We start from the raw sequence: 19,828 nt of genomic DNA on the forward strand, positions 1-19,828 counted from the left end.
CTGCATTGAGTATTTTTGCTTTTGATACTTTAAGTAAATTTTGCAATCAAAACGTACCTACATTCACTTTAATAACATTTTCAATGCATGATTTTTACTTGTAATGGAGTACTTTCACAGTGGCACCGTTACTTAAAAGCGCCAGTAGGTGCACCCTTAAAGAAACCTGCGGTAACTATGACGTCCACTGGATGGAGGTACAGGTTCAATAACATCTTTTCAGGAGGCAGGAAAAACATGGCAGACTCGATAAAACAAAAGAAAACACAGCTGGAAGTTGAGCTGCTGCCGCTTTATATCGAACTTTACAGCTTTAGAAGTAGGAACAACCTTTCCCCCTCTGGATAACCGACCATAAAAGCAACCACAACATATTTACATGTAAACTACGCGAGTTTTACAGTTGGGGGCGATGATAAACAAAGGCGAAGGTTTACACCAATAACAAACTACGAGACAGAGACGCAGCGATGTTACGGCGCACCGGATTGGCTGAAGCAGCAGGAGCGACACAGGCGGAGGACTGGTCGAGGTGTGTGCTGCTGTACTTCCCTTGAAAAGTTCACGACTTTTTAGATTAGACTTTGACCGACGGGGTCGCTGCAAAATCATGCAAGACTTCACGCATGTGGATTACTTCTGCTCTGGATCCGCGCGAGCTGAGTTTGAGTAAATCACCTGGAGGTTTTACGGGTTTTATAAGAGAAGAGGCATTCAGGGTGTGTCTATATATTAATAATCTAACTTTTTATGTCAGCGTGAGCATTTGGAGGGGTTTTTCTTGTAAGTGAAAGGAAGGAGACAGTCGGCTGAAACCTCCGCGCCATCATGCCGGGGAGCGGTGGGGTATACGCGGTGAAGAGGAGGAAGAAGCCCGTTCAGAAAATGTGAGTTTTAATGTTGGAAATGTTGTGTTTACTCGTTTATATGTCACCGCAGGGTATGAAACAGTCGCAGCGCTCCTCAACAGGCCTTCAGTCAGTGGGCGGAGTTAACGCTGGTCACTGTCATCACCGCCGTAATATTACTGCTATTACTTCTAATAGTCGTAGTAAAACCACCCGTCATTTCACATCCACCTCGTGTTTCCACCAAGGCAGGTTAGATTTGGGTGAGTTGAGATTTCCGGACGGTGGGTGGGTTGGTGGGTGGGTGGGTGCAGGTAGCTCACCTGTAGCAAATATGACGTCAAGAGTAGATGAGGTGAGTCGGTCAGGTGATAGTGGCTGTGGTGGAAGGAGTAGAAGTGTAGAAATACTCTGTTACAAGTAAAAATCGTACATTATAGTGTTTACTTAAGTAAAACTACAAACGTTGCAGTGCTAATCAGTGGCCCGTGTCAGAGTAATATCTGTTATTGATTCTGATTATTGATGAGTTCATTAGTTTAATGTTGCAGCTGGTAAAGGTGGAGTTAATCTGCTGGGTGGCTGTCAATGTCCTTGTAGTGATTAATACATTTTTATTATAACCTGTAATAGTACAGCATAAGTTATTTAATGCTTATATTTTGTATTGTGTATCTGCAAAGAAACTGAAGTTATTGTTTCAATGTAGTGGAGTAAAAACTACAACATTGTAGTAGAGTAGAAGTTAAATTGCGTAAGATGGTAACAAAGTACAAGTACCTCAAACTTTTGCCAAAGTGCAGTGCTTTGACCGTAAACGACCCGATGAGCTGATTAGTGTTAATGTGCTTTTTAAAGAGCTAACTTTACTCCATGTGACATCCTGTGATTCATTATGTTTACTCTGGCTTCACTTATTTACTCCTTGCTAGGTTTTTTCCCCCAAATATATCCGTTACAACCAGAGATGACTGCCACCATTTCATCCATCAGCCTGACTTTGGGCTCCATCTCCTCGTTCCTGCCGGCTTTGTTCTCGCTCCTCTTCGCTCCATCTCTTCTCTTAGATCAGTGTTTATTCAGGGGGGAGATGGCACACAGGCTGCTGCCTGTCCCGACACGTCGGGGAGGAATGACGTTGTGCTAATTTGTAGTAATGACGGCAAAGGCCAAGTGGAAGATCAACAGACACACACGCTTCACGTTCCCTTTAACTGTTATCAGTGATCTGACTTTTCGTCCAGCGCCATCATCAGGTCAAAATTTCACTTTGTTTATGTCCAAAACAAAAAAAAAACCACTCCCACCAGCCTCAGCTGACCTTTAGCAACTGTTAGCATGCTAAACTAAAATGTTGAACATAAAACAACATTAAACATCATTCTTACTTAGCATGGGTGTGCTAGCATCGGCATTGTGAGCATATGAGCATGCTAACATTTTAGCTTTAGCTAAAGCGCAGCCTCTCGGAGCTGCTAGCACGGCTGGAGGTTATTTGTAGTGACAGTTGACACAAGCAGGACGATTTATTCATCTTTTGTGAAGATGCAGCTGATTTAGCTTCCTTTTCTATTTATGCTTTCTTTTCCTGATATAGAGCTGTGTAGCTTAGCAACATAGCTAACCTACTAAACCTGCAAACTGGCAACCGCAATACAACGATCCTCACTGAAAGGATTAGAGCTTAAAATCCATTCATTAAATGAATAGTTTGGGCTTTAAAGCATCATAGTTTTGTCATACGTATATTGAAAATAGTATTTTATGACATTTAGTGTTTCTATAATCTGTACATAATGTACATCTACAGTTTATTTTTTATTTTATATCCTTTATACTCTTCATCTTGACCCTTCTGTGCCGCTGCTTTAGCTGTTTTTTGCTTTTTTTCCACTTGCTTTTAATTAATTTCCCCGTGTGGGATCAATAAAGTCTCATCTTATCTTACTACTGATTTCCACTGAACTGCTTTGACTTCATTTCAGTGGTTAATTCTCAGCATGTCTGATATTGATCAGATGTAGTAGGTGGCTCGGGGGTTAGCACCGCTGCCTTACAGAGGAAGGTTGTGGGTTTGATTCCTTGCAGTTTCAAGCCCTTTCTGTGTGGACTTTGCATGTTCTTTCCTCTGGTTTCCCCCCACCATCAAAAACATGCATGTTAGGTTCATTCTCCTGTCCGTGCCCTTCACCACGGCCTGGCTTACAGCTGGAGTCGCTCCCTGACCGCCGCCGCCGCCATGGGCTTTAAACGCCGAGGCTTATTGTGATGATCAAACCTGATTTATTTTGCAAAGACGAACAGAGCGAATGTGGAAACTAACGTCAGAAACAACATTCGTCTGTGTGTGTTTCTCAGTCTTGAAATGATAAAACGATGAACCACGCGTTCAGCCTCTGCTCGCTCTTAAAACCAGGAAGTTGAAGCAGTGTTTGATGTGGTTCACGGTTTATTTGGGCTGCGACCGACATCGCCTCTAAGAAATTCTACACTGGAATTTTCTGCGGATGTATTGTTGTCATGAACAGGAAGAGTCAGGGTGACACACATGTCTCGTACGTCCACGCACACACGCGCTCAGATGCGCTGTGTGAGCGTGTTACAGGATATGAAAAATCTGCCTCCTACCAAAAACTCCCTCTTTGAATGGAAATTCCACTGTGTGCTGTAGATCGTCAGAGCGAATATGTTTCGGCAGGCAGCATCACTGAGCACTCCCTCTTGTCTTGTGTGTTGTTTTAAAGTTCAAAGCCTCCACCCGCGAAGACCAACCCGTCCAAACGCCACCGGGACCGTCTGAACGTGGAGCTGGAGCGCCTGACCAGCCTGCTGCCTTTCTCCCAAGAGGTCAGAGGTCGCCTGGACAAGCTGTCTGTGCTGCGGCTCAGTGTGGGATACCTCAAGGTCAAGAGTTACTTCCATGGTTAGTGACCTCTGCCGTAACTAAGAGTGAAGGTTGCACAGAAAAGGTGCTATGTGTGTGAAAATATGTTGATCCAGACATTTCTGTGGCTGAGCTCCGAGTGTTTGGGGTGTCAGAGAGGGAACCTGACACTGGGAATAATGAATGGGAGATCGGCCGGGGGGGGGAATAGGAGAGTGAGCTGCAGGGCAGATGGAGTCTGGGCGGAGGAACATGAGACGGGCAGGCTGGAACAGTACGTCTTTATTCTGATGCTGATCGACACGCCCAGTCAGAGGCGGCAGTTGGTCGCCTGCACCGTCAGCACATTGTCTGGGTGTCAAACTGTGCCACTGAAACGATGGAGTCGCCCCCCCCTTCAGCATAAAGTGTGATTAAGGTGTTCAGCTTAAGCACGTAATCAGTTTAATTGCATGCTGCATTTCTGTTGACATAAAGGGCCATTCCCCTGTTTCTGCATGCATAAACCAAAAGCTATGATGATATTCTATATTTTATTATCGACAAAAGACCAAAAGTAGCAAGTTTTATCAGAGTATCACGGCCTGAGAGATCTTCTTCCTGTGTCCCAAAAACGATTAAAAACACATTGGTGAGCCTCTCTGCTGCTCTGGCTGACATGTTCCTTCATCACCACGAACACACACACCGTCCTGCTGCCACAAACACTCACCAAAGCACCAAATGTGGATTAATACGCCGCTGAAAGTAGTCCCCAAGAAATGCTCTGTTTCCTCTGCAGTCAGCAGGTGTTTTGGAAATTAATGAGCATTTATGACCTTTTTATTTTGCATACTCATTAGCACCTGATGGGCTTGGAGCTAAGAGCTGCAGACAGCACAGGGAAGTCAGAAAGAGACTGACATGCTGTTGGTTTGTTGACTAGAGAAATTCAGAATGACACCAAACTTGTCTTTTTAACCACGAAGCATCCGTCAGTTCATGAATTCATGTGGCGTCACAACTTAAAGGGCTACTAAAGACGGCCTCGTGTGTTTCTGAGGGCGTACAGCAGCCTCATGGCGCTGAAAGAAACACTTCATCTGGAAGACTTTTGCAGGCAAATGAGCGCAGAGCTCTGGGCGCAGGCAGCGTGGTGGGAAGTTTCACGTCGTCGATTTGCATATACAACCCACATTTTAAGTTTCCCTTTAAATGTCAGGCCTCAAACATTTACATTGCGAAAGGATTTCTGTCAGCGTCAAAGAGAACTCCAGACGTTTGGTCTCTGCTGCACAGCTGGAAGACTCACAAGAGACAGATCGAAAAGGATGGTTCAAGTCAACGCAGCCGAGGCCGAGATATCCTACATTTCCCACAATGCAACTCAGCTGCATCTTTCATTAGACCCTCACTTCCTGTTAGTCTGCATCTTCCACACCCACGGTTCGTCCTACAGATCTGTCATCTCCAAGCCTGAACTGACCTTGATGATGTCGCCAGCGGCCATTTTTTCAGGCTTCACAGGTTCTCATTGGCCGAGCGGTCCTCCAGCAAACTGACATTTAGGTGTAAAAACAGTTTGAGTGGTATGTTAGAATCCAGTCACAGTAAACCAAGACGCTGCTGACTGAAATCCACCGAAACACTGGCTCCATTCTGGCTGAATTGTTAGAAACCGGAGCTGCTGTGGCCCCAGATTGTACAGCACAGAGCAGCAGAGTCCAGCAGGCCTCTCCCCTCGCTCTGTGCCTCTCTGGCTCCGCTATCAGCCGGCCGATCGCTGCTGTTGATGGAGCAGAGGGGGGATGAGGCTCTGTGGCACGACATGAGGGCCCTTGGCAAGGCTGAGTGTTTGTGAATGGAGCTCAGTCCGACGGCAGCTTCGCGTTACCTGAGAGTTTATTCGTTACAGAAGTGCGGCCACAGACGCATGTTGTCCTGAATATGTTTTTAAAACACGCTCAGCTGAAGGTTTACAGAAAGCAGAGCGTGAGCTGAGAGACGCAGCGTGAGAAGAAGTCTGCGGTGAAGCCGCTGGAAGTCGCTCCGTTTCCAGGCCTATCAGATGAAGACAGTATCTTCATCAGCACATTCTGCCCTGTGCCGTCATACGTCGCATTACGCGCCCCTTATCTCCTCTCAACTTTGATGTTTGTCCAGCTCGACATCACACACGAGCTGTCGTCAAACGCGGCTGCGGTGCGTTCAGTGTCACCCGCCAAACAAGCAAAAAAAACGCACATTCAAGTGTCAAACTCGTGATCGCCGCCAGGCACAAGGTACTTGTACTTGTGTATTAAGTGCAACTTTATCCTGCAGTGTGAGATATATTGTACTTAAGTTACTTGTTACTTTAGTGCATGACTTGAGTAAATGTATGTAGTTACTTTCCACCGCTGTTTGATGACTCCTCAAACGTTTTTGGTCATTTGAGCTTCTTTCGCTCCAGTTTCCTCCGTCTTTTATCTCCCTGCTGTAACAAACATGGTGTGGACATAAAGCGGTGATAGGAAATCTTCCTGACCCACTTTAGGTCTTGGGAAACAGAGGCTTTGTGTGTTTGTTCAGGTGTAACCCAGCGGCTTGTCAACACTGTGTCTGCCCTGCCTTCACCTAACGGGATAACGTGGCTGAGCGTTCAGGTCTGGTCAGGACTTGTTTCCTTGTTACGATCAATGTAAGACAAGAAACATTTCACACCTTCAGCTAAAGCGTGAAGACTGAATGCTCTTATGCACAGGGTGGACACAATAACGTGAACAACCCTCAGACGCTGTGTGGCCTCTGATGGAAATTTTGAAATAATCTCCACTGCAAACCTTCTCTATTCTGTCCGATTCTGTGCTGAAGTGAGACAAACCTGGTTATAACCAGACCAGTTCTGTAGGTCTGTTTGGAGTCCACATCACCTCACAGGTACATTTAACTGTGGGGAGGAACTCGTCAGGGAATAACTGACTTCAGGAGGCTTTGTCCTCTGCGGATCATGAATGTTCATATGAAGCTTCGTGGCTGTCCATCCAGTAGTTTTTGAGATATTTCAGTGTGGAGCAAGCGATGCTGGAAACACGGCCATCACAAACTTTCCGGGATGAAAGCGTTTCAGTGTTCATTGTCGTTTTTCTCTCGGTGGTCTCCTGAATTTCTTCCCACTCTCCATCTTATCTCCCGCAGCAGTTTCCTCTGATTGTGGAGGATGTTTGTTCACGGCCCAATAATGGGCCCCATGTTTAAGGCTGAACACAACAGAGCCTTCAGAATAACACGACTTTCATTCGGTCCTCACGCAACCTTTGATTTTTGAACCTTCCAAACCAGGAAGGGCTGCTGTGTGATCTGCCTTGTTGTTACAGTTAAAGGCTGTAAGATGGAAACAGATCTGTGTTCGTAGCCCACCTCCACATATCAATAATCAGAGAAGATCAGACCTCACAGGTGAACATGTTATTTGAAAACAACTCCCCCCTCCACACTGATCTCTCAGAGAAATTAGGCTGCAGGTGCATCATTTATCATCATCATTCATCATAAAGGTCACACAGCCTATAAAATAGGAAAATGCTTCCTCTGAGGACCATGAACCTGCTGAGGACGTTTCATGGTGATTTTCACATTATTTTTGGATATCTCCTGCTCACAGTTGCAAATTTTGACCTGACGGTGGCGCCAGAGGAAAGTGAGGAGGTCGCCAAAATCATTAAGAATCATCTCCTGGGGACGATGAGTATCTAGTGCGTGTCTCTGGGAAGCCTGAGCATGTTTAGTGCAGTGGATGCAGACACGGTCAGACTTGTTCCTTCAGCGAGACTGACGGAGCCCCAGGTGATGCTGCCGTCGCCGGGAGCGGAGGTTACCATGGTGAACCCTTGTCACCGTAGCAACAGAGTCCAGAGTCTGAGCCGCTCAGGATGTCTGACACCAGACATCCTGAGGGGGGGGGGGTTGGGCAGCGGTTGCCTGGAGAGCTGGATGTTCACGCCTGCTTCCTGTGTTGGTCGATAACGAGGGCTGAACGAGGTTGAACGGAGGTCAGCGCTGTCGTTAGCTCGGCCTCCAGATAAATCTGTTTCCACTCTGCTGAGTCACAAACAGGCCAGATGCTGAGTCCGGCTTCATTGGATGAATTTTAAAGGCGTTAAGGATGCAGCACGACTGATGCTGATAGTGGAGGGTGGAAATAACAGTACACTTGTACTTGTACTTGATTTGAATATTTCCCTTTTAAACTGCTCTATACTTCTGCGCCAGTACATTTCAAGGGCAAATATTGTACCCTTTACTCCACTACGCTGATCTGACAACTTTACTTTTCACGCTACTTTCTGCCTCGGCTTTTAGTTAATTCAATTTCGTTGTTTTGGTTGAGTCTCACAGCTCTCATCGACACCGTTTTGCAGCATCAGGAAACTGTTTTCAGTGAAAACACTCTGAAGCTAAAGAGCAGGGGTTTCCCACAGGAGTAGGTGGAGACCAAAAACAACAAGAACATTTGACGTGATATCAGGCACTCCGTGTGTTGCGTTCAGGGACTGCCCTGAAATGTCAAGTTTTTCTTTATAGCTGAAAGAAGTGATTGGGTTTTTTGCATTTATGAATCACCTCACTGGTCAGATCAAAGGGTCTATCAGGCCGTACATGGCCCAGAGGCCGGAGGTTGCCCACCCCAATCTTAAATGATAATTTTACTCCCAGTGTGTGAATTTTCAGTGTTGTCGAGTTTTGTATTGAACAGATATTCTGCTGTTGTTCTTCTTTCTCTGAAGATGTCTGAAACGAGATTACAGTGATATCTTCAAAACATACCACACTTAACCCTAGCATATAGGCCCCCCTTACCAGAGCAGAATGCATGTGGTGAACCACCAGCTTAACCTGCCCCCCCCCGCACACAGCCCACCTCCGGCTAGCTTCATCAGCGGCACGTTACAAAGTATTAGCAACGTTAGCCAACCTGTTCAGTAAAACATGAATCATTAAAAAGGAAAATGTGGTTCGTTTTGTGTTTGTTATTGTGACGTTTCGAGCTCTGAGTCAGGTTTTATTTTACTGGCGACGAGTGCTGATTAGCAAATGTTAGCATGTTAACACACTTTTTAAGTTTCTACAGCCAATGGAAAATACGCTCACTGCACACACACAGAATGTTATTAAACACATCGTTCATGCAGACTTCAGCGCCCCCCACTGGCCCGGCATGCTCGTAGCACTCTGAGTCATTTTTATTTTCATGTGCTACAAAGAAATTTTGGAAAATGTCGGTTGTGAGGACAGAATTTTCTCCTTTTTTAAAAAATATCCAGATATGTCTGGTTTTCGGGCCCTCGGCTGAGTCTGAAGGGTTGCAGCCCTCCATCAGCCCCCTCTCCCCCCTCCAGGCCCTCGTCTTTAGGGAGGCGTTCTGGCTCTGCGTGTGAACCCTCTTCCTTGAGAACTCCAGAGTGCTGAGCTGAGGAGGAAGAGGAGGAGAGGAGAAGGGAGGAAGAGGAAGGGAGGCAGGAAAGGATGGAAGTGAAGGGAGGGGGCCAGGTTACAGATTCAGGTTGAAGCGTTCATGAAGCAGATAAATCAGCTTTTAAGTCAAACTTGTTTGGTCTTCGTCGTCGCTCTCGTCCAGTCTCTCCGTCGAGCTTCGCACTCGGCCGCCTGTTGATGTGTTTGGTGAATCTGAGCGGATCCCCGGAGTCGGTTACAGTTCAGGCTGTAATAACAAACTCGACATTCTTTCGGCCCTTTGAGTTTGTAGAAAGCTGCTCTTGACCGAGATGACAGGGCGAATTCCTGGGTTTGTGGGGGGGAGATGAGAGGCAGATCCAGTGGGTTTGTTTTAAAAAAGGGGGGAGGTAGGCGGTGGGAGGGGGAGAGGGAGGGGAGGGACGTTTGTTAGCGTGCCATAGACTCATTACTGCGAGGAAAGGAAAAGTTTTGCTTAGCTGACTGAAGCCAGTGATCGTAGATTAGATTACACAAATTTAACCAAAGCTTAAAATCACTTATTTTTAACACAAAGGAAAAGTGCTGTTCTGTCCCGTCTGAGTAAAATACAGCTGACTGTCGGGCAGCGTCTTCTGGACAGACTCTGCATGCACCACGTTTCCTGCTGATACTGCTGAGCTTCATTTGCAGCTAATTCTGGGGGAAATCTGCATGCGTTTATCTTACACAAATACATGAACGCTTTGCAGATGTGCACATTGAACAGCTTGTGGAGGTGGAAGCCGCCTGCGTTTGGCCTGCAGGACGGCGCTGATGCGTCCGGCGGCTCCACAAATAAACACGCAGATGCACAACAGCGACGTGCTTTTGTTTACTTTGGAGTGTTTCTTGCTTCTCAGGGCATGTAGTGACGAATCCTTAAACTGGAGGCAGACGCCTTTTTACTTTAACTCATCATTAGAAGTGATTGTTGATTGCACAGCTGGCTGTAGAATAATGACACCATCGGGTTCAGATCGGTTCCCATAAACATGGTTTCATCATGCTGGAAAAATCACATCTATCTATACAGTGTCTTTTATTCAATGTAAGCTCATTATGCTTCACACAACAAGTATAACAAAATAAAATTGGACCGAATGCATATTTAAATACACACGAAATAAAAAATTTCCAGACTGGATTGAGCTATTCGTGACATGCAAAAATGGAGGAAATAAAGAGCTCACCTGGTGAGCTGAATGAAGAAAGCTTTCAGATCTGTGCAGAAACCTTCAAGGCATGAGCAGGTAATAAATGAAGCAGCAGCACAGAAGGTCAGAACAGCATAACCTGATTTGCCTTAATGCAGAACGCTTGAGTCAATCAGTCGAAGCTGTCTGGATAAACATCAGGGGAATTGTAGTCCTGGGTAGCGTGGACTTTGCAGCAATGGAGGTGAATGCAGCAGCGTGTAGCATCTACTATAGTTTATTCATTCAGACTCACCTGGACACGGGTAGTTTCCCTGTTAAAGGGGAGCCAAGAGTCCATTCAGAATTAGGCCATATTTTATTTTTATTGCTCTTTTGTAAACTCTGAGAGGTGGATCCAGGTCTCCAGTCTGTCCTGGATCACCAGGAGAGCGAGAGGCTGGATCTGAAAGAGTCCACGCAGATGGAACAGCCTGCAGAAACCCTGCAAACGAGACAAGTTGATCCCTTTAATCGCTTTAAATCTGTTTGGATGGTGTGAGTGTAGGTGTGGTAATCTCTCACGCCGTCGAATTTCAGCCTGTTTGTTGTGAAACTTGTTGATCGTTCATCTACTTCTGCTGCGTCATATGTATTAAAATTCAGTGTTATTGTTTTGTCATTTTTAGATGTATTTTATATTTGTTGTTATCAGGGCATCACTGTGAAGGAGAGCTTGTCCTCAGAGGTCAAAGATCATACGTAAGATGAGTTAGAGACATGTCTGTCCTCCCTAACTTTTGTGTTAATCTCACTTTTTTCCCTTTCGGCAGCGTCACGACCGTGAAATTCAGCCTTTTGAGAAGATTTTTGACTCAGTCGTTCGTTCTTTTGTGTTTTCCAGCAGCGTTCCAGAAAAGGTTGGCACCTCCCGCCTCCGCCAACGGCAGAAATGGACAGTCGGTGTCCCTGGATGGAGTCAGCTTCTCAGAGGGAGAAGTCCTTCTCCAGGTACAGCAGCAAATCACTGGATTACATGTGTGGATTCGTCCGTGTGCACGTGTGTCATTTTGTATTTCTGTCATTTCTGTAGGCGTTAAACGGTTTTGTGTTGGTTGTGACGACCGATGGGACGGTCTTCTACGCGTCCCCGACCATCCAGGACTTCCTGGGCTTCCATCAGGTAAGACTGTGACACCAAACGCTGTAAATTCAGCTCCCTTTGTGCCAGTGCTGCAGGAAGTATTCGTGCTTTACTGAAGCAAGAGGAGCCAGTATCACAGTGTAGAAATACTCTGTTGCATGCAGTTCAAAATATTTCAGCAGGAGCATTAACAGAAAAGCAGAAGTAAAAGTACTCATCCTGCAGAGTGGACTGATGTTTTCTGATTAATTATTGATCTCTGACAACTGATGCATTTAAGCAGAAGACGCATTTTATGTATATTTAACACAGCAGTCCTGCAATAAATCCGACTTTCACTTGTTTAACGTATTACTTGTCTTATGTATATAGTATTTGATCGTGTTTTTGTATTTTAGAGTTTACTATATTTTGTGTATTCTGCTGTGTTTTATTCTTTATATTGTGTATTATATAAATATTCTATAGATGTATTTATTATTTATATGCAAAGTTTTTTTTTACGTATGTTCTATATTGAGCTATTGTTTCTACAAATCTCTCTCTGCTTGTGCGTCTTCACTGTGTATTACTGCATCTGGTGTTTCTATTTTTTTGTCCACCCCATTTATATCAATGAGGGTAGGCTAAATAATAGAAACACCTCTCTGTATAATGCAGCACAGTTCGACAGCACCTCTCTAAAACTGTTGTAGTATAACCTGCATGCAGGAAGTTTTACTGCACAGTGGTACTCAAGTGCAGTAGTTTAAGCAAGGTGTACTTCAACTGGTACCTGAATGTTATTGTGGTGTTAACTACAGCTATCATAGAAACCTTGTATGCATGTACGATTTTGCAAAGCAATCAAGTGAAAAGTAGAGTATTTCCCAAAGTAAAGTACTTCCTGTCTGTCCTCAGTCCGACGTGGTCCACCAGAGTGTTTATGAGCTCGTCCACATGGACGACAGAGAGATGTTCAAGTGTCAGCTCCACTTCGCCCTCAACCCCAGCGAGAACGACGCAGGCGTGAGAGCAGAAAGTACGAATCGACCCGTCTGGTTCAAACATAAAACATATTCTATTCAGGTATTCTCCGTGGTTTGTGGGTCCTGACGTTTTTGGCTCGTGATGAAACGAGGTGCAAACAGATTCAGGTGTTTAAAGCTTCGGCTTCTTCAGCACCTGTTCTGGGAGAGCGACATTTCCTGGGTGTTTGTTCCTGTATTCACCTCAGCTGGTGAAGTGGTTTTCTGCAGTAAACATCACTTCATGTCTTTCACACTGTAATGAGTCAATGATAAGACGTTCTCACCTCACCAAAACATTTGGCATTAAAACCCCTGATGGCATCTTTAGAGCAGCTCCAGATCTGCGTCCTGATACGTTATCTGGATAATAAAGCATCTTGCCTTTGTGTTCAGACCTGGTATATTTAATGCTCTCTCGTTATCCTCGTTGAGATCAGATCTCTGTCCCCCAGAGCAAAAACCTGCATGCCAGTAATCTGAGGTGGCAGCACATCAACCCCAGACTCCTGTTTGCGAATTGTTGCTGTACCGGCGTGCAGCTACTGTTGGTAACACTCCAAACAAACACTGCAATGCCCAGTGAAGGCAGAGAAGAAGAAGACTGTTCGTAAACATGGTTGTAAATAAAGCAGGATTCAAACTTTGAAGAAAAATCGGCACATTGTCCATAAAATCATATATATGTTGGCATTTTTTGGACAATTAATACACAAAATAGAGATTACTCAAAAAGGAAAGTAATCATTGACTAATTAGAGCATTATTTTGTATAATGGCTCTGTCAGACACAGAGGGACGCAGTATTAGTCCCACATGGGGATGTAACTGTCAGAGTATCGTGCTGATGAACCCAGAAGGCAGATATGGTGGAACACAGTGCAGACCAGTTTGAATGCCGTTTCTCCGCAGACGGGCAGTGTGGCGGCAAAGCTTCGAGCAGCTCCATGAGCTTGTTGCCTCAGTACATCCCTCCGGAGAACTCGTCTTTTCTGGAAAGAAGCTTCTGCTGTCGCCTTCGCTGCCTCCTGGACAACACCTCTGGATTCCTGGTACCATAAGAGAACATTTGTCAGACTGAGTGTACAGATGCTGCTGGCGCCACTTGATCGGCGTGTTTGTTTAACTACGTGCGTAACTGTCCTTACATCTCCTCCACTTCAGGCTCTAAACTTCTGTGGACGCCTGAAGTACCTGCATTTGCAGGGAACCACTGGGCCCAATGGGGCTGTGGCTCCTCCACAGCTGGCCCTGTTTGCCATCGCCACACCTGTGCAGCCTCCTTCAGTCATGGAGATCCGGACCAAGACCTTCATCTTCCAGACGAAACACCGGATGGACTTTGCTCCAATGGGCATAGACACCAGGTTGGCATTTTCAGTGAATCTCTAAATATCCTTTTCACCATCCGTGAGGCAGGTTAAAGAGATTGAAACACGTCAGCTTCTGTAAAGGTCCGTCCTCGTGTTTGTGTGTCCGTTTCTCTTCAGAGGGAAGCTGGTTTTAGGGTACACAGAGATAGAGCTGGTCACAACAGGCTCAGGCTATCAGTTCATCCACGCTGCTGACATGATGTACTGCGCTGACAACCACCTCAAGAGTGAGTTACCCTCTAAAACACTGGTTCCTGTCGTTTTCGTGTTAATTATCTACCTGTTTTAAACCTTCCTTCGTTGTCTTGTGTCCACCTGCTCTGTCCTCAGTGATAAAGACTGGAGACAGTGGCTTCACCTTCTTCCGGCTGCTGACCAAAACAGGGCACTGGTTGTGGGTTCAGGCCTCGGCCAGGATAGTCTTCAAGGATGGGAAGCCAGACTTTATCATTGCTCGTCAGAAAGCCCTCACGTAAGCATCAGCTCCTTATCTTATTGTTCACGTATTGAAGCCAAGGTCAATATTTCCACAGGGGATTTTCTCACCCTGCCTTTGCCTTTGTGTAGAAACGAAGAAGGAGAGGAACACTTGCACCAGAGACGACAGCAGCTCCCCTTCAACCTTGCCACCGGTGAAGGCGTCCTCTATGACACTTGGATGGATGCCTTTTCCATGCCTGGTCCTCCTGGCTCCGGAGCACCGGGCACCATGGAGCCCACGACAGAGAAACCTTTGGACCCCGCCTCCCTGCTGGGATCCCTTCACCGGCAGGACCACTCAGTTTACGCCCAGCCACAGAGACCTAGTCCCCAGCTCCCGATCTTCACCCAAATCGTGGACCTAGATGTGGAACAACCCCCGTCGTCCTTGGAACAAGCCTTCCTGGACAGCCACGCTCTGCTCAGTGTGCCGGGTCAGATCCAGACTTCACAGAAGAGGCCTGTCACAGGGGACCTCATGTCGGAAGCCATGATTGACTTGTTGGAGCAGATTTTGGGAGATATCGGGGACGGGAGGATAGAGGGTCTTGAAGTTGAGGAGACAGAGCTGAGGGACTGGGAAAACACCCTGGTTAGGATGAATAACGAGAGGGAAGACGCATCAACGGACCTAAACCGCATCCTGGCCAATGACGTGTTCTCGTACGTGGAGGAGGCTCTGAGGAGAGAGACTGGGTTTGTGCAGGGTTCACATCAAACCGGGAACAGTTTTGAGCCACCACTGATGGACTTGGAGCAGGCTCTGTTGGAGGACGTTCTCAGTGATGTTGGACTGAAAGACGCTTCTCAGGTTGTGTCTCACAGGGCTGCACACACACAAACACCCACACAGTGTCGTAACGCTCACCAGGGACACACCTCCAGACTGTGGCCTACAAGCAGCAGCAGTCACCACTGTGGCAACCAGATGATTTCAACACAGTCCTGCCATGCTGTTCGTCCTCAGCCTGAGGCGACACAACACTCTTGGCCTCCATGTGCCCAAAACAGCAACAATATCCGCAGCTGGCATCAGCCTGGTTTGGAGGTAACGGACCAAAGTGCACAATATACACTAAACCACACTGGTTCACAGCAGACTTACATGAGGCCACAGCTTCAGAGCCCGTCGGTGTGGCAGCAGCAGCAGCTGCAAAGTTTTCACCGTCACACTCTGACGCATTCCTCACACACACCAGGCAGCACGAACTCGACAGCTCCGCCGGTCCAGCCTGAAACGCAGCGATTATCTGGCAGCTGCATGTATGAAAAAAGAGACGGTCGCATACCGAACGCTGCTACTGTTCCTCCCAGACAGACCGGGCCCCTCCTGGGACCCCCGTGCCCCAGAGGGACCACACACACTGCGGGGACGACCCCAAACGCTTCCTTCACCCTCTCCCATCCAGCCATAAACCAGGGGATGATGCAGTCGTCCGGTACAGATGTGGGCAACATCAGTTTGGTTCACCTGAGCGGAGACAACGCCGGCCTGGGAACAGCTCGATCAGATTATCCTCCGGAAAACGGATCGTTCTTCTGCTGGAACGCTGACGCTCAGGTAGAATAAGATCGCCGGTAGAAAGAAATTTCAAAGTAATTTGGGAAGAAAAACGGTTAAAAATGTGTTCATTATCTAAAGCCTGGATCAGATTTCAGGATTATTGGTCCAAATGCTTCCCAGCTCTTGGTCCAGATGGTTATGGTTTGTCTTGGAGAACACATTACATGCAGCCTCAGGCAGCTCTTGGCCTGCTTTGATGAGCCTCTTCTACTGCTGTCACTGCATTAAATGTTAGCTGCCGTTTAATTGTCAAAAACAAAATCATTGCAATGAGCAATTTAACTTTCTCTGTTCATTTTGTGCCAGTCTTATAGTATAAGTCAAATAATAGTTCAACACACAATAAGAAGAGCCGTTTATTGCCGTTGAACGTCGGATCGTATAAATAAAAGTCACATTTCTCTTTGACCTTTGTGAAGTTAATTCGCCTCAGTCAGCTGATGGAAGCAAACCTGTTCCTCTTATTCATTTGTTCCAACATTTCAATCCATGAGCAGCGCAAATTTTAACTTTCAGAAAACTGGCAGAAGAAAATGTGCGTTTCCATCCACTCCCTTTATGGAGATGAATTAAAGGAATTAAGCACCTGAATTAAACAGTTGGTGGCGCTAATTCTCCACTTAGGTGCCAGTAAACCGCAGCAGAAGAAGAAGGCACAGCATTATTATAAGAGCTCCAGTCAAACCTCAGTGATGGAAACATTTATGTGAGTGAGTGAGTCGATTCTGTGCAGCATAATTGTACTTGATAATCTGTTCAGTGGCTGAGAGTTGGAGCACACTCCAGGAAGTCGCTGCACCCGTCCAGGACGTAGTCCAGAGCAAAACCTCCCATAAAACTAAACTGACATGTCGAGTTTACCTTCTGTAGAACTGCAGTTTTCTCACTGCAGTCTGAATTCTTCCTCCACCTCTGGACAGCTCTCAAATATTCTGTCCTGATAAATTATCCAGACCTGGTTTCTCCTCCACTAATGATCAGGAGAGACTGACAAAGGGGACCAAACCTCCTACAGTCTAATCCAGATGTAGGTTTTAATTTACAGTTTTTCTACACTTTGTCTCCACAGATCCCCAAAGTTGCCCTGAACGGTGTTGTGGACCCGTTTGCCTTTCCTGCCGTTCCAACTGGGACCATCAACCTTTCCCAGAACACCGGCCCGTAGAGACTCCATTCAGAGGCTCAGATCGGACTGACAGATGTGAGTGATGAAAGTGCCTCTGAGAATATTCCCTTTGAGAAGAGAAGAGGAGTTTCCCTTTCCAGATGTTGTGTCTGCTGTCGCTGTCCAGAAATACGAACCGTCTCATTTCAAACTGAAAAACTTTACAGTCTTTCTCTGTTAATGTAGGTTTCAGTATCTCCTGGCTCAAATATTTATCTGCCGGCTTTATTCAGTGATCAGCTTGTATATCGATGCTGCAGCTAACCAGCAATGAAGAGTCCTGTTGGCTGAAGCTGGACCCAACAGGAGTCATTGCAATCTTGTGGATCTTGGAAATATGGAGTTTCTGTCACTGTGGTTCTTTTGGGTGGAATTTAGAGGACCCATCGTAGAGCAGGAGCTCATCATATCGTTCATTCCTCGTACTTTATTTTAAAAGTATGGAAATGTTTCTTCTCGCTGACGTACAATGAGCGTTATTTTCAGTGAGCTCAGCCAAAGGGAGTTTTAGCAGCTTTAAAGTCTAGATCCAGGTCTGTTGTGAATCGGTTTGTCCCTCTTCCTTCTGCTCTGACTGGACGTGTTTTCTGTGTAAGTGATGAATGACAGAATACAGTCAAATGTATTCAAAAGCTTAAGTGAAGTTTATGTGACTGTAGGGCTGTGCCTGTACTACAGCACACCCATAGAACCTGGAGTTACCGTACATAACCAACCTTCTGATCGGTTGAGCTTTGACCTCTGCTGTCGTTAGTGGTATCAGAGTGGAGCAGGCTGTGGTCCCCGCTGGGTCCGGTCTGGTACCCCATTTCACAAAAAACCTCTAATCAGTCCATCCCTCACCAATGCAGCTGTGCATTATGGGACATCACAGCACCTGATTTCCACCATGAGGGAATGAAACTGGACAATAACGCTGCACCAGTCCAGCAGTCCATCCCAAATATCAATCAGTGTGACGAGACGTGAACAAGACGTCCACACAGAGAAACCAGTCAAAGACCAGGAGGTTGTACCAGGTAGTCATGTGACCTGCTGAGGCCACAGTGGAAAATTACAGCTGAACATGTCATATGACGTTTGTCCCCCTTCACTTACATTTGAAGCACATTAGAAATGGACGTCCAGTATGAGCAGGAGGAACGAAGATAGCCAGAAAAGCCAGATTCAACGTGGCCACTTCTCCTTTAATCGGTCGGTTTTGTTTTCATCTCCGAAGACGTTTGGATTTCGATCAGCTGTGAAATTTAAGAGTGAGATGTAGAAACTGATTTTGTCCCAACACTAACGCAGCTTTGTTGGTAGAAAATGTGACTTTCGGAGTCACGGTTGCTTTTAAACTTGCCCATTATCTGGCAGTTCTACAAAAAACTACAATATAGTTTTGTAATAAATAAGCACGACAAAATGCAGTATTAAAATACTGTGAACTATATTTAAGTTCAGCATTTTCCCTTCCTCACTACCCTCTGTTGATGTGCTCTTGAGCAAGACACTTAAATCCCAAGTGCAGCAGCCAAGTTAAAACACTTAACCCCACAGTTAGCATTTATTGTAGTATGTAAACATTGAATAAAAGGTGTCGAGAAGGACTGTATTAAGTTTTTATTAATGACAATTATCTGTTCATCCAGTCACAGATGTTTCACAGAAGAAGTTCAGATGCATTAATGAACACTTGAAATGTCCTTAAATCTGCTTGTAACTACATGAAAGTGAGTTAAAAGTTAAAGTGTATTGTTTATGGAGCAGTGCTGCTTACAGGTGCTAAGTCACATTTAAGCCAAGCACAAAACTGGTGGATGAACGTCGTCCAACAACTCAAGAGTAAAGGTGTGTATCATGTTGCAGCTGGTAATAAATTTATAATCTGTGAAACGTGTCCATCTCAGCCGTATCAGAGCAGAACTTTGCGTTCCTCGTCAAGTGAACTCATGTTGACAAACGTGGACGTGTGTGTTGTTGCCTGTAGCTGTCGCCTTGTGACTGTGTGTCTGTCTTTAAAGGAAATGTTACTCTCTGCTGATTTGTATGAAAAGATGTAACCGTTGCGGACAAGTCTAACTTATTTTGCCATTAAAGCACTGTAACCCCGTCAGCTGGCCTCCTGTGTGACTCTCCGTGCCTCGCATGTCGTTTTGTCCGGGGGGGGGGGGTCGTGTGAGGACAGTGTGTGATTGTACCTGCAGAGCTCAGGTGTGAGCAGGTTTCAGGTGAAGCCCGTTGTGACCCTGCGCTCTGTCTGCAGCACCAGCTCCAGTGCCAGCTTGTGTTGTTATCAGTGGGCATGATGGCACATTCAATGTTTTTGTTCCAGTCTCCCTGCTCCCACATCACCACTCCTCTGAGATATATGTGTTCCCACAGGCCATTATGTAACCGCCAGCAGCCCCCCCCCCCCCCCCCCCCCCGCCCTCACACAGCATTCACCTCAGGATGCCCTGCTGGATCTAAAGTCATTATGAAGGTCTGCTGTCAGAGGCTGACGGCCCTGATTAAACCATCTATGGCGCCTGGTTGAAAGTCAATTTCACAAGTACGTTCACCTTTCTTTTGCAAGTGAATGCATCATCGGCATTAATATTAGCCTCTTAATTAACCACAGATGTGTTTTAACATGAATCCATCCAATCATCTCCCATTCACTTTAAAAACAGCTGAATGCTAATGGAAGCATGCTAACATGCTTAATGTTTAGCTTCTCATTTGAGTGTGTTAGCATACGGGGCATTAGCTTGGTAGCGCACAAACTTTGAAATGGAAATTTACAGTAATT

General features: G+C 46.0%; 1 protein-coding gene across 1 annotated transcript; it reads left to right on the plus strand.

The window, feature by feature from the left end:
- The first annotated feature begins 596 nt into the window (after positions 1–596).
- Positions 597–18,579, plus strand: LOC139348716 (aryl hydrocarbon receptor-like). The gene is made up of 11 exons (XM_070989016.1): positions 597–887; positions 3,593–3,771; positions 11,224–11,330; positions 11,413–11,502; positions 12,364–12,484; positions 13,383–13,522; positions 13,635–13,837; positions 13,961–14,070; positions 14,174–14,315; positions 14,411–15,884; positions 16,957–18,579. Exons 1-11 carry the CDS (start codon positions 829–831, stop codon positions 17,050–17,052), a joined length of 2,721 nt encoding a protein of 906 aa, XP_070845117.1. The 5' UTR covers positions 597–828; the 3' UTR covers positions 17,053–18,579.
- The last annotated feature ends 1,249 nt before the right edge of the window (positions 18,580–19,828 follow it).

The sequence above is a fragment of the Chaetodon trifascialis genome, chromosome 20 (assembly GCF_039877785.1).
Source record: "Chaetodon trifascialis isolate fChaTrf1 chromosome 20, fChaTrf1.hap1, whole genome shotgun sequence".
NCBI lineage: Eukaryota > Metazoa > Chordata > Actinopteri > Chaetodontiformes > Chaetodontidae > Chaetodon > Chaetodon trifascialis.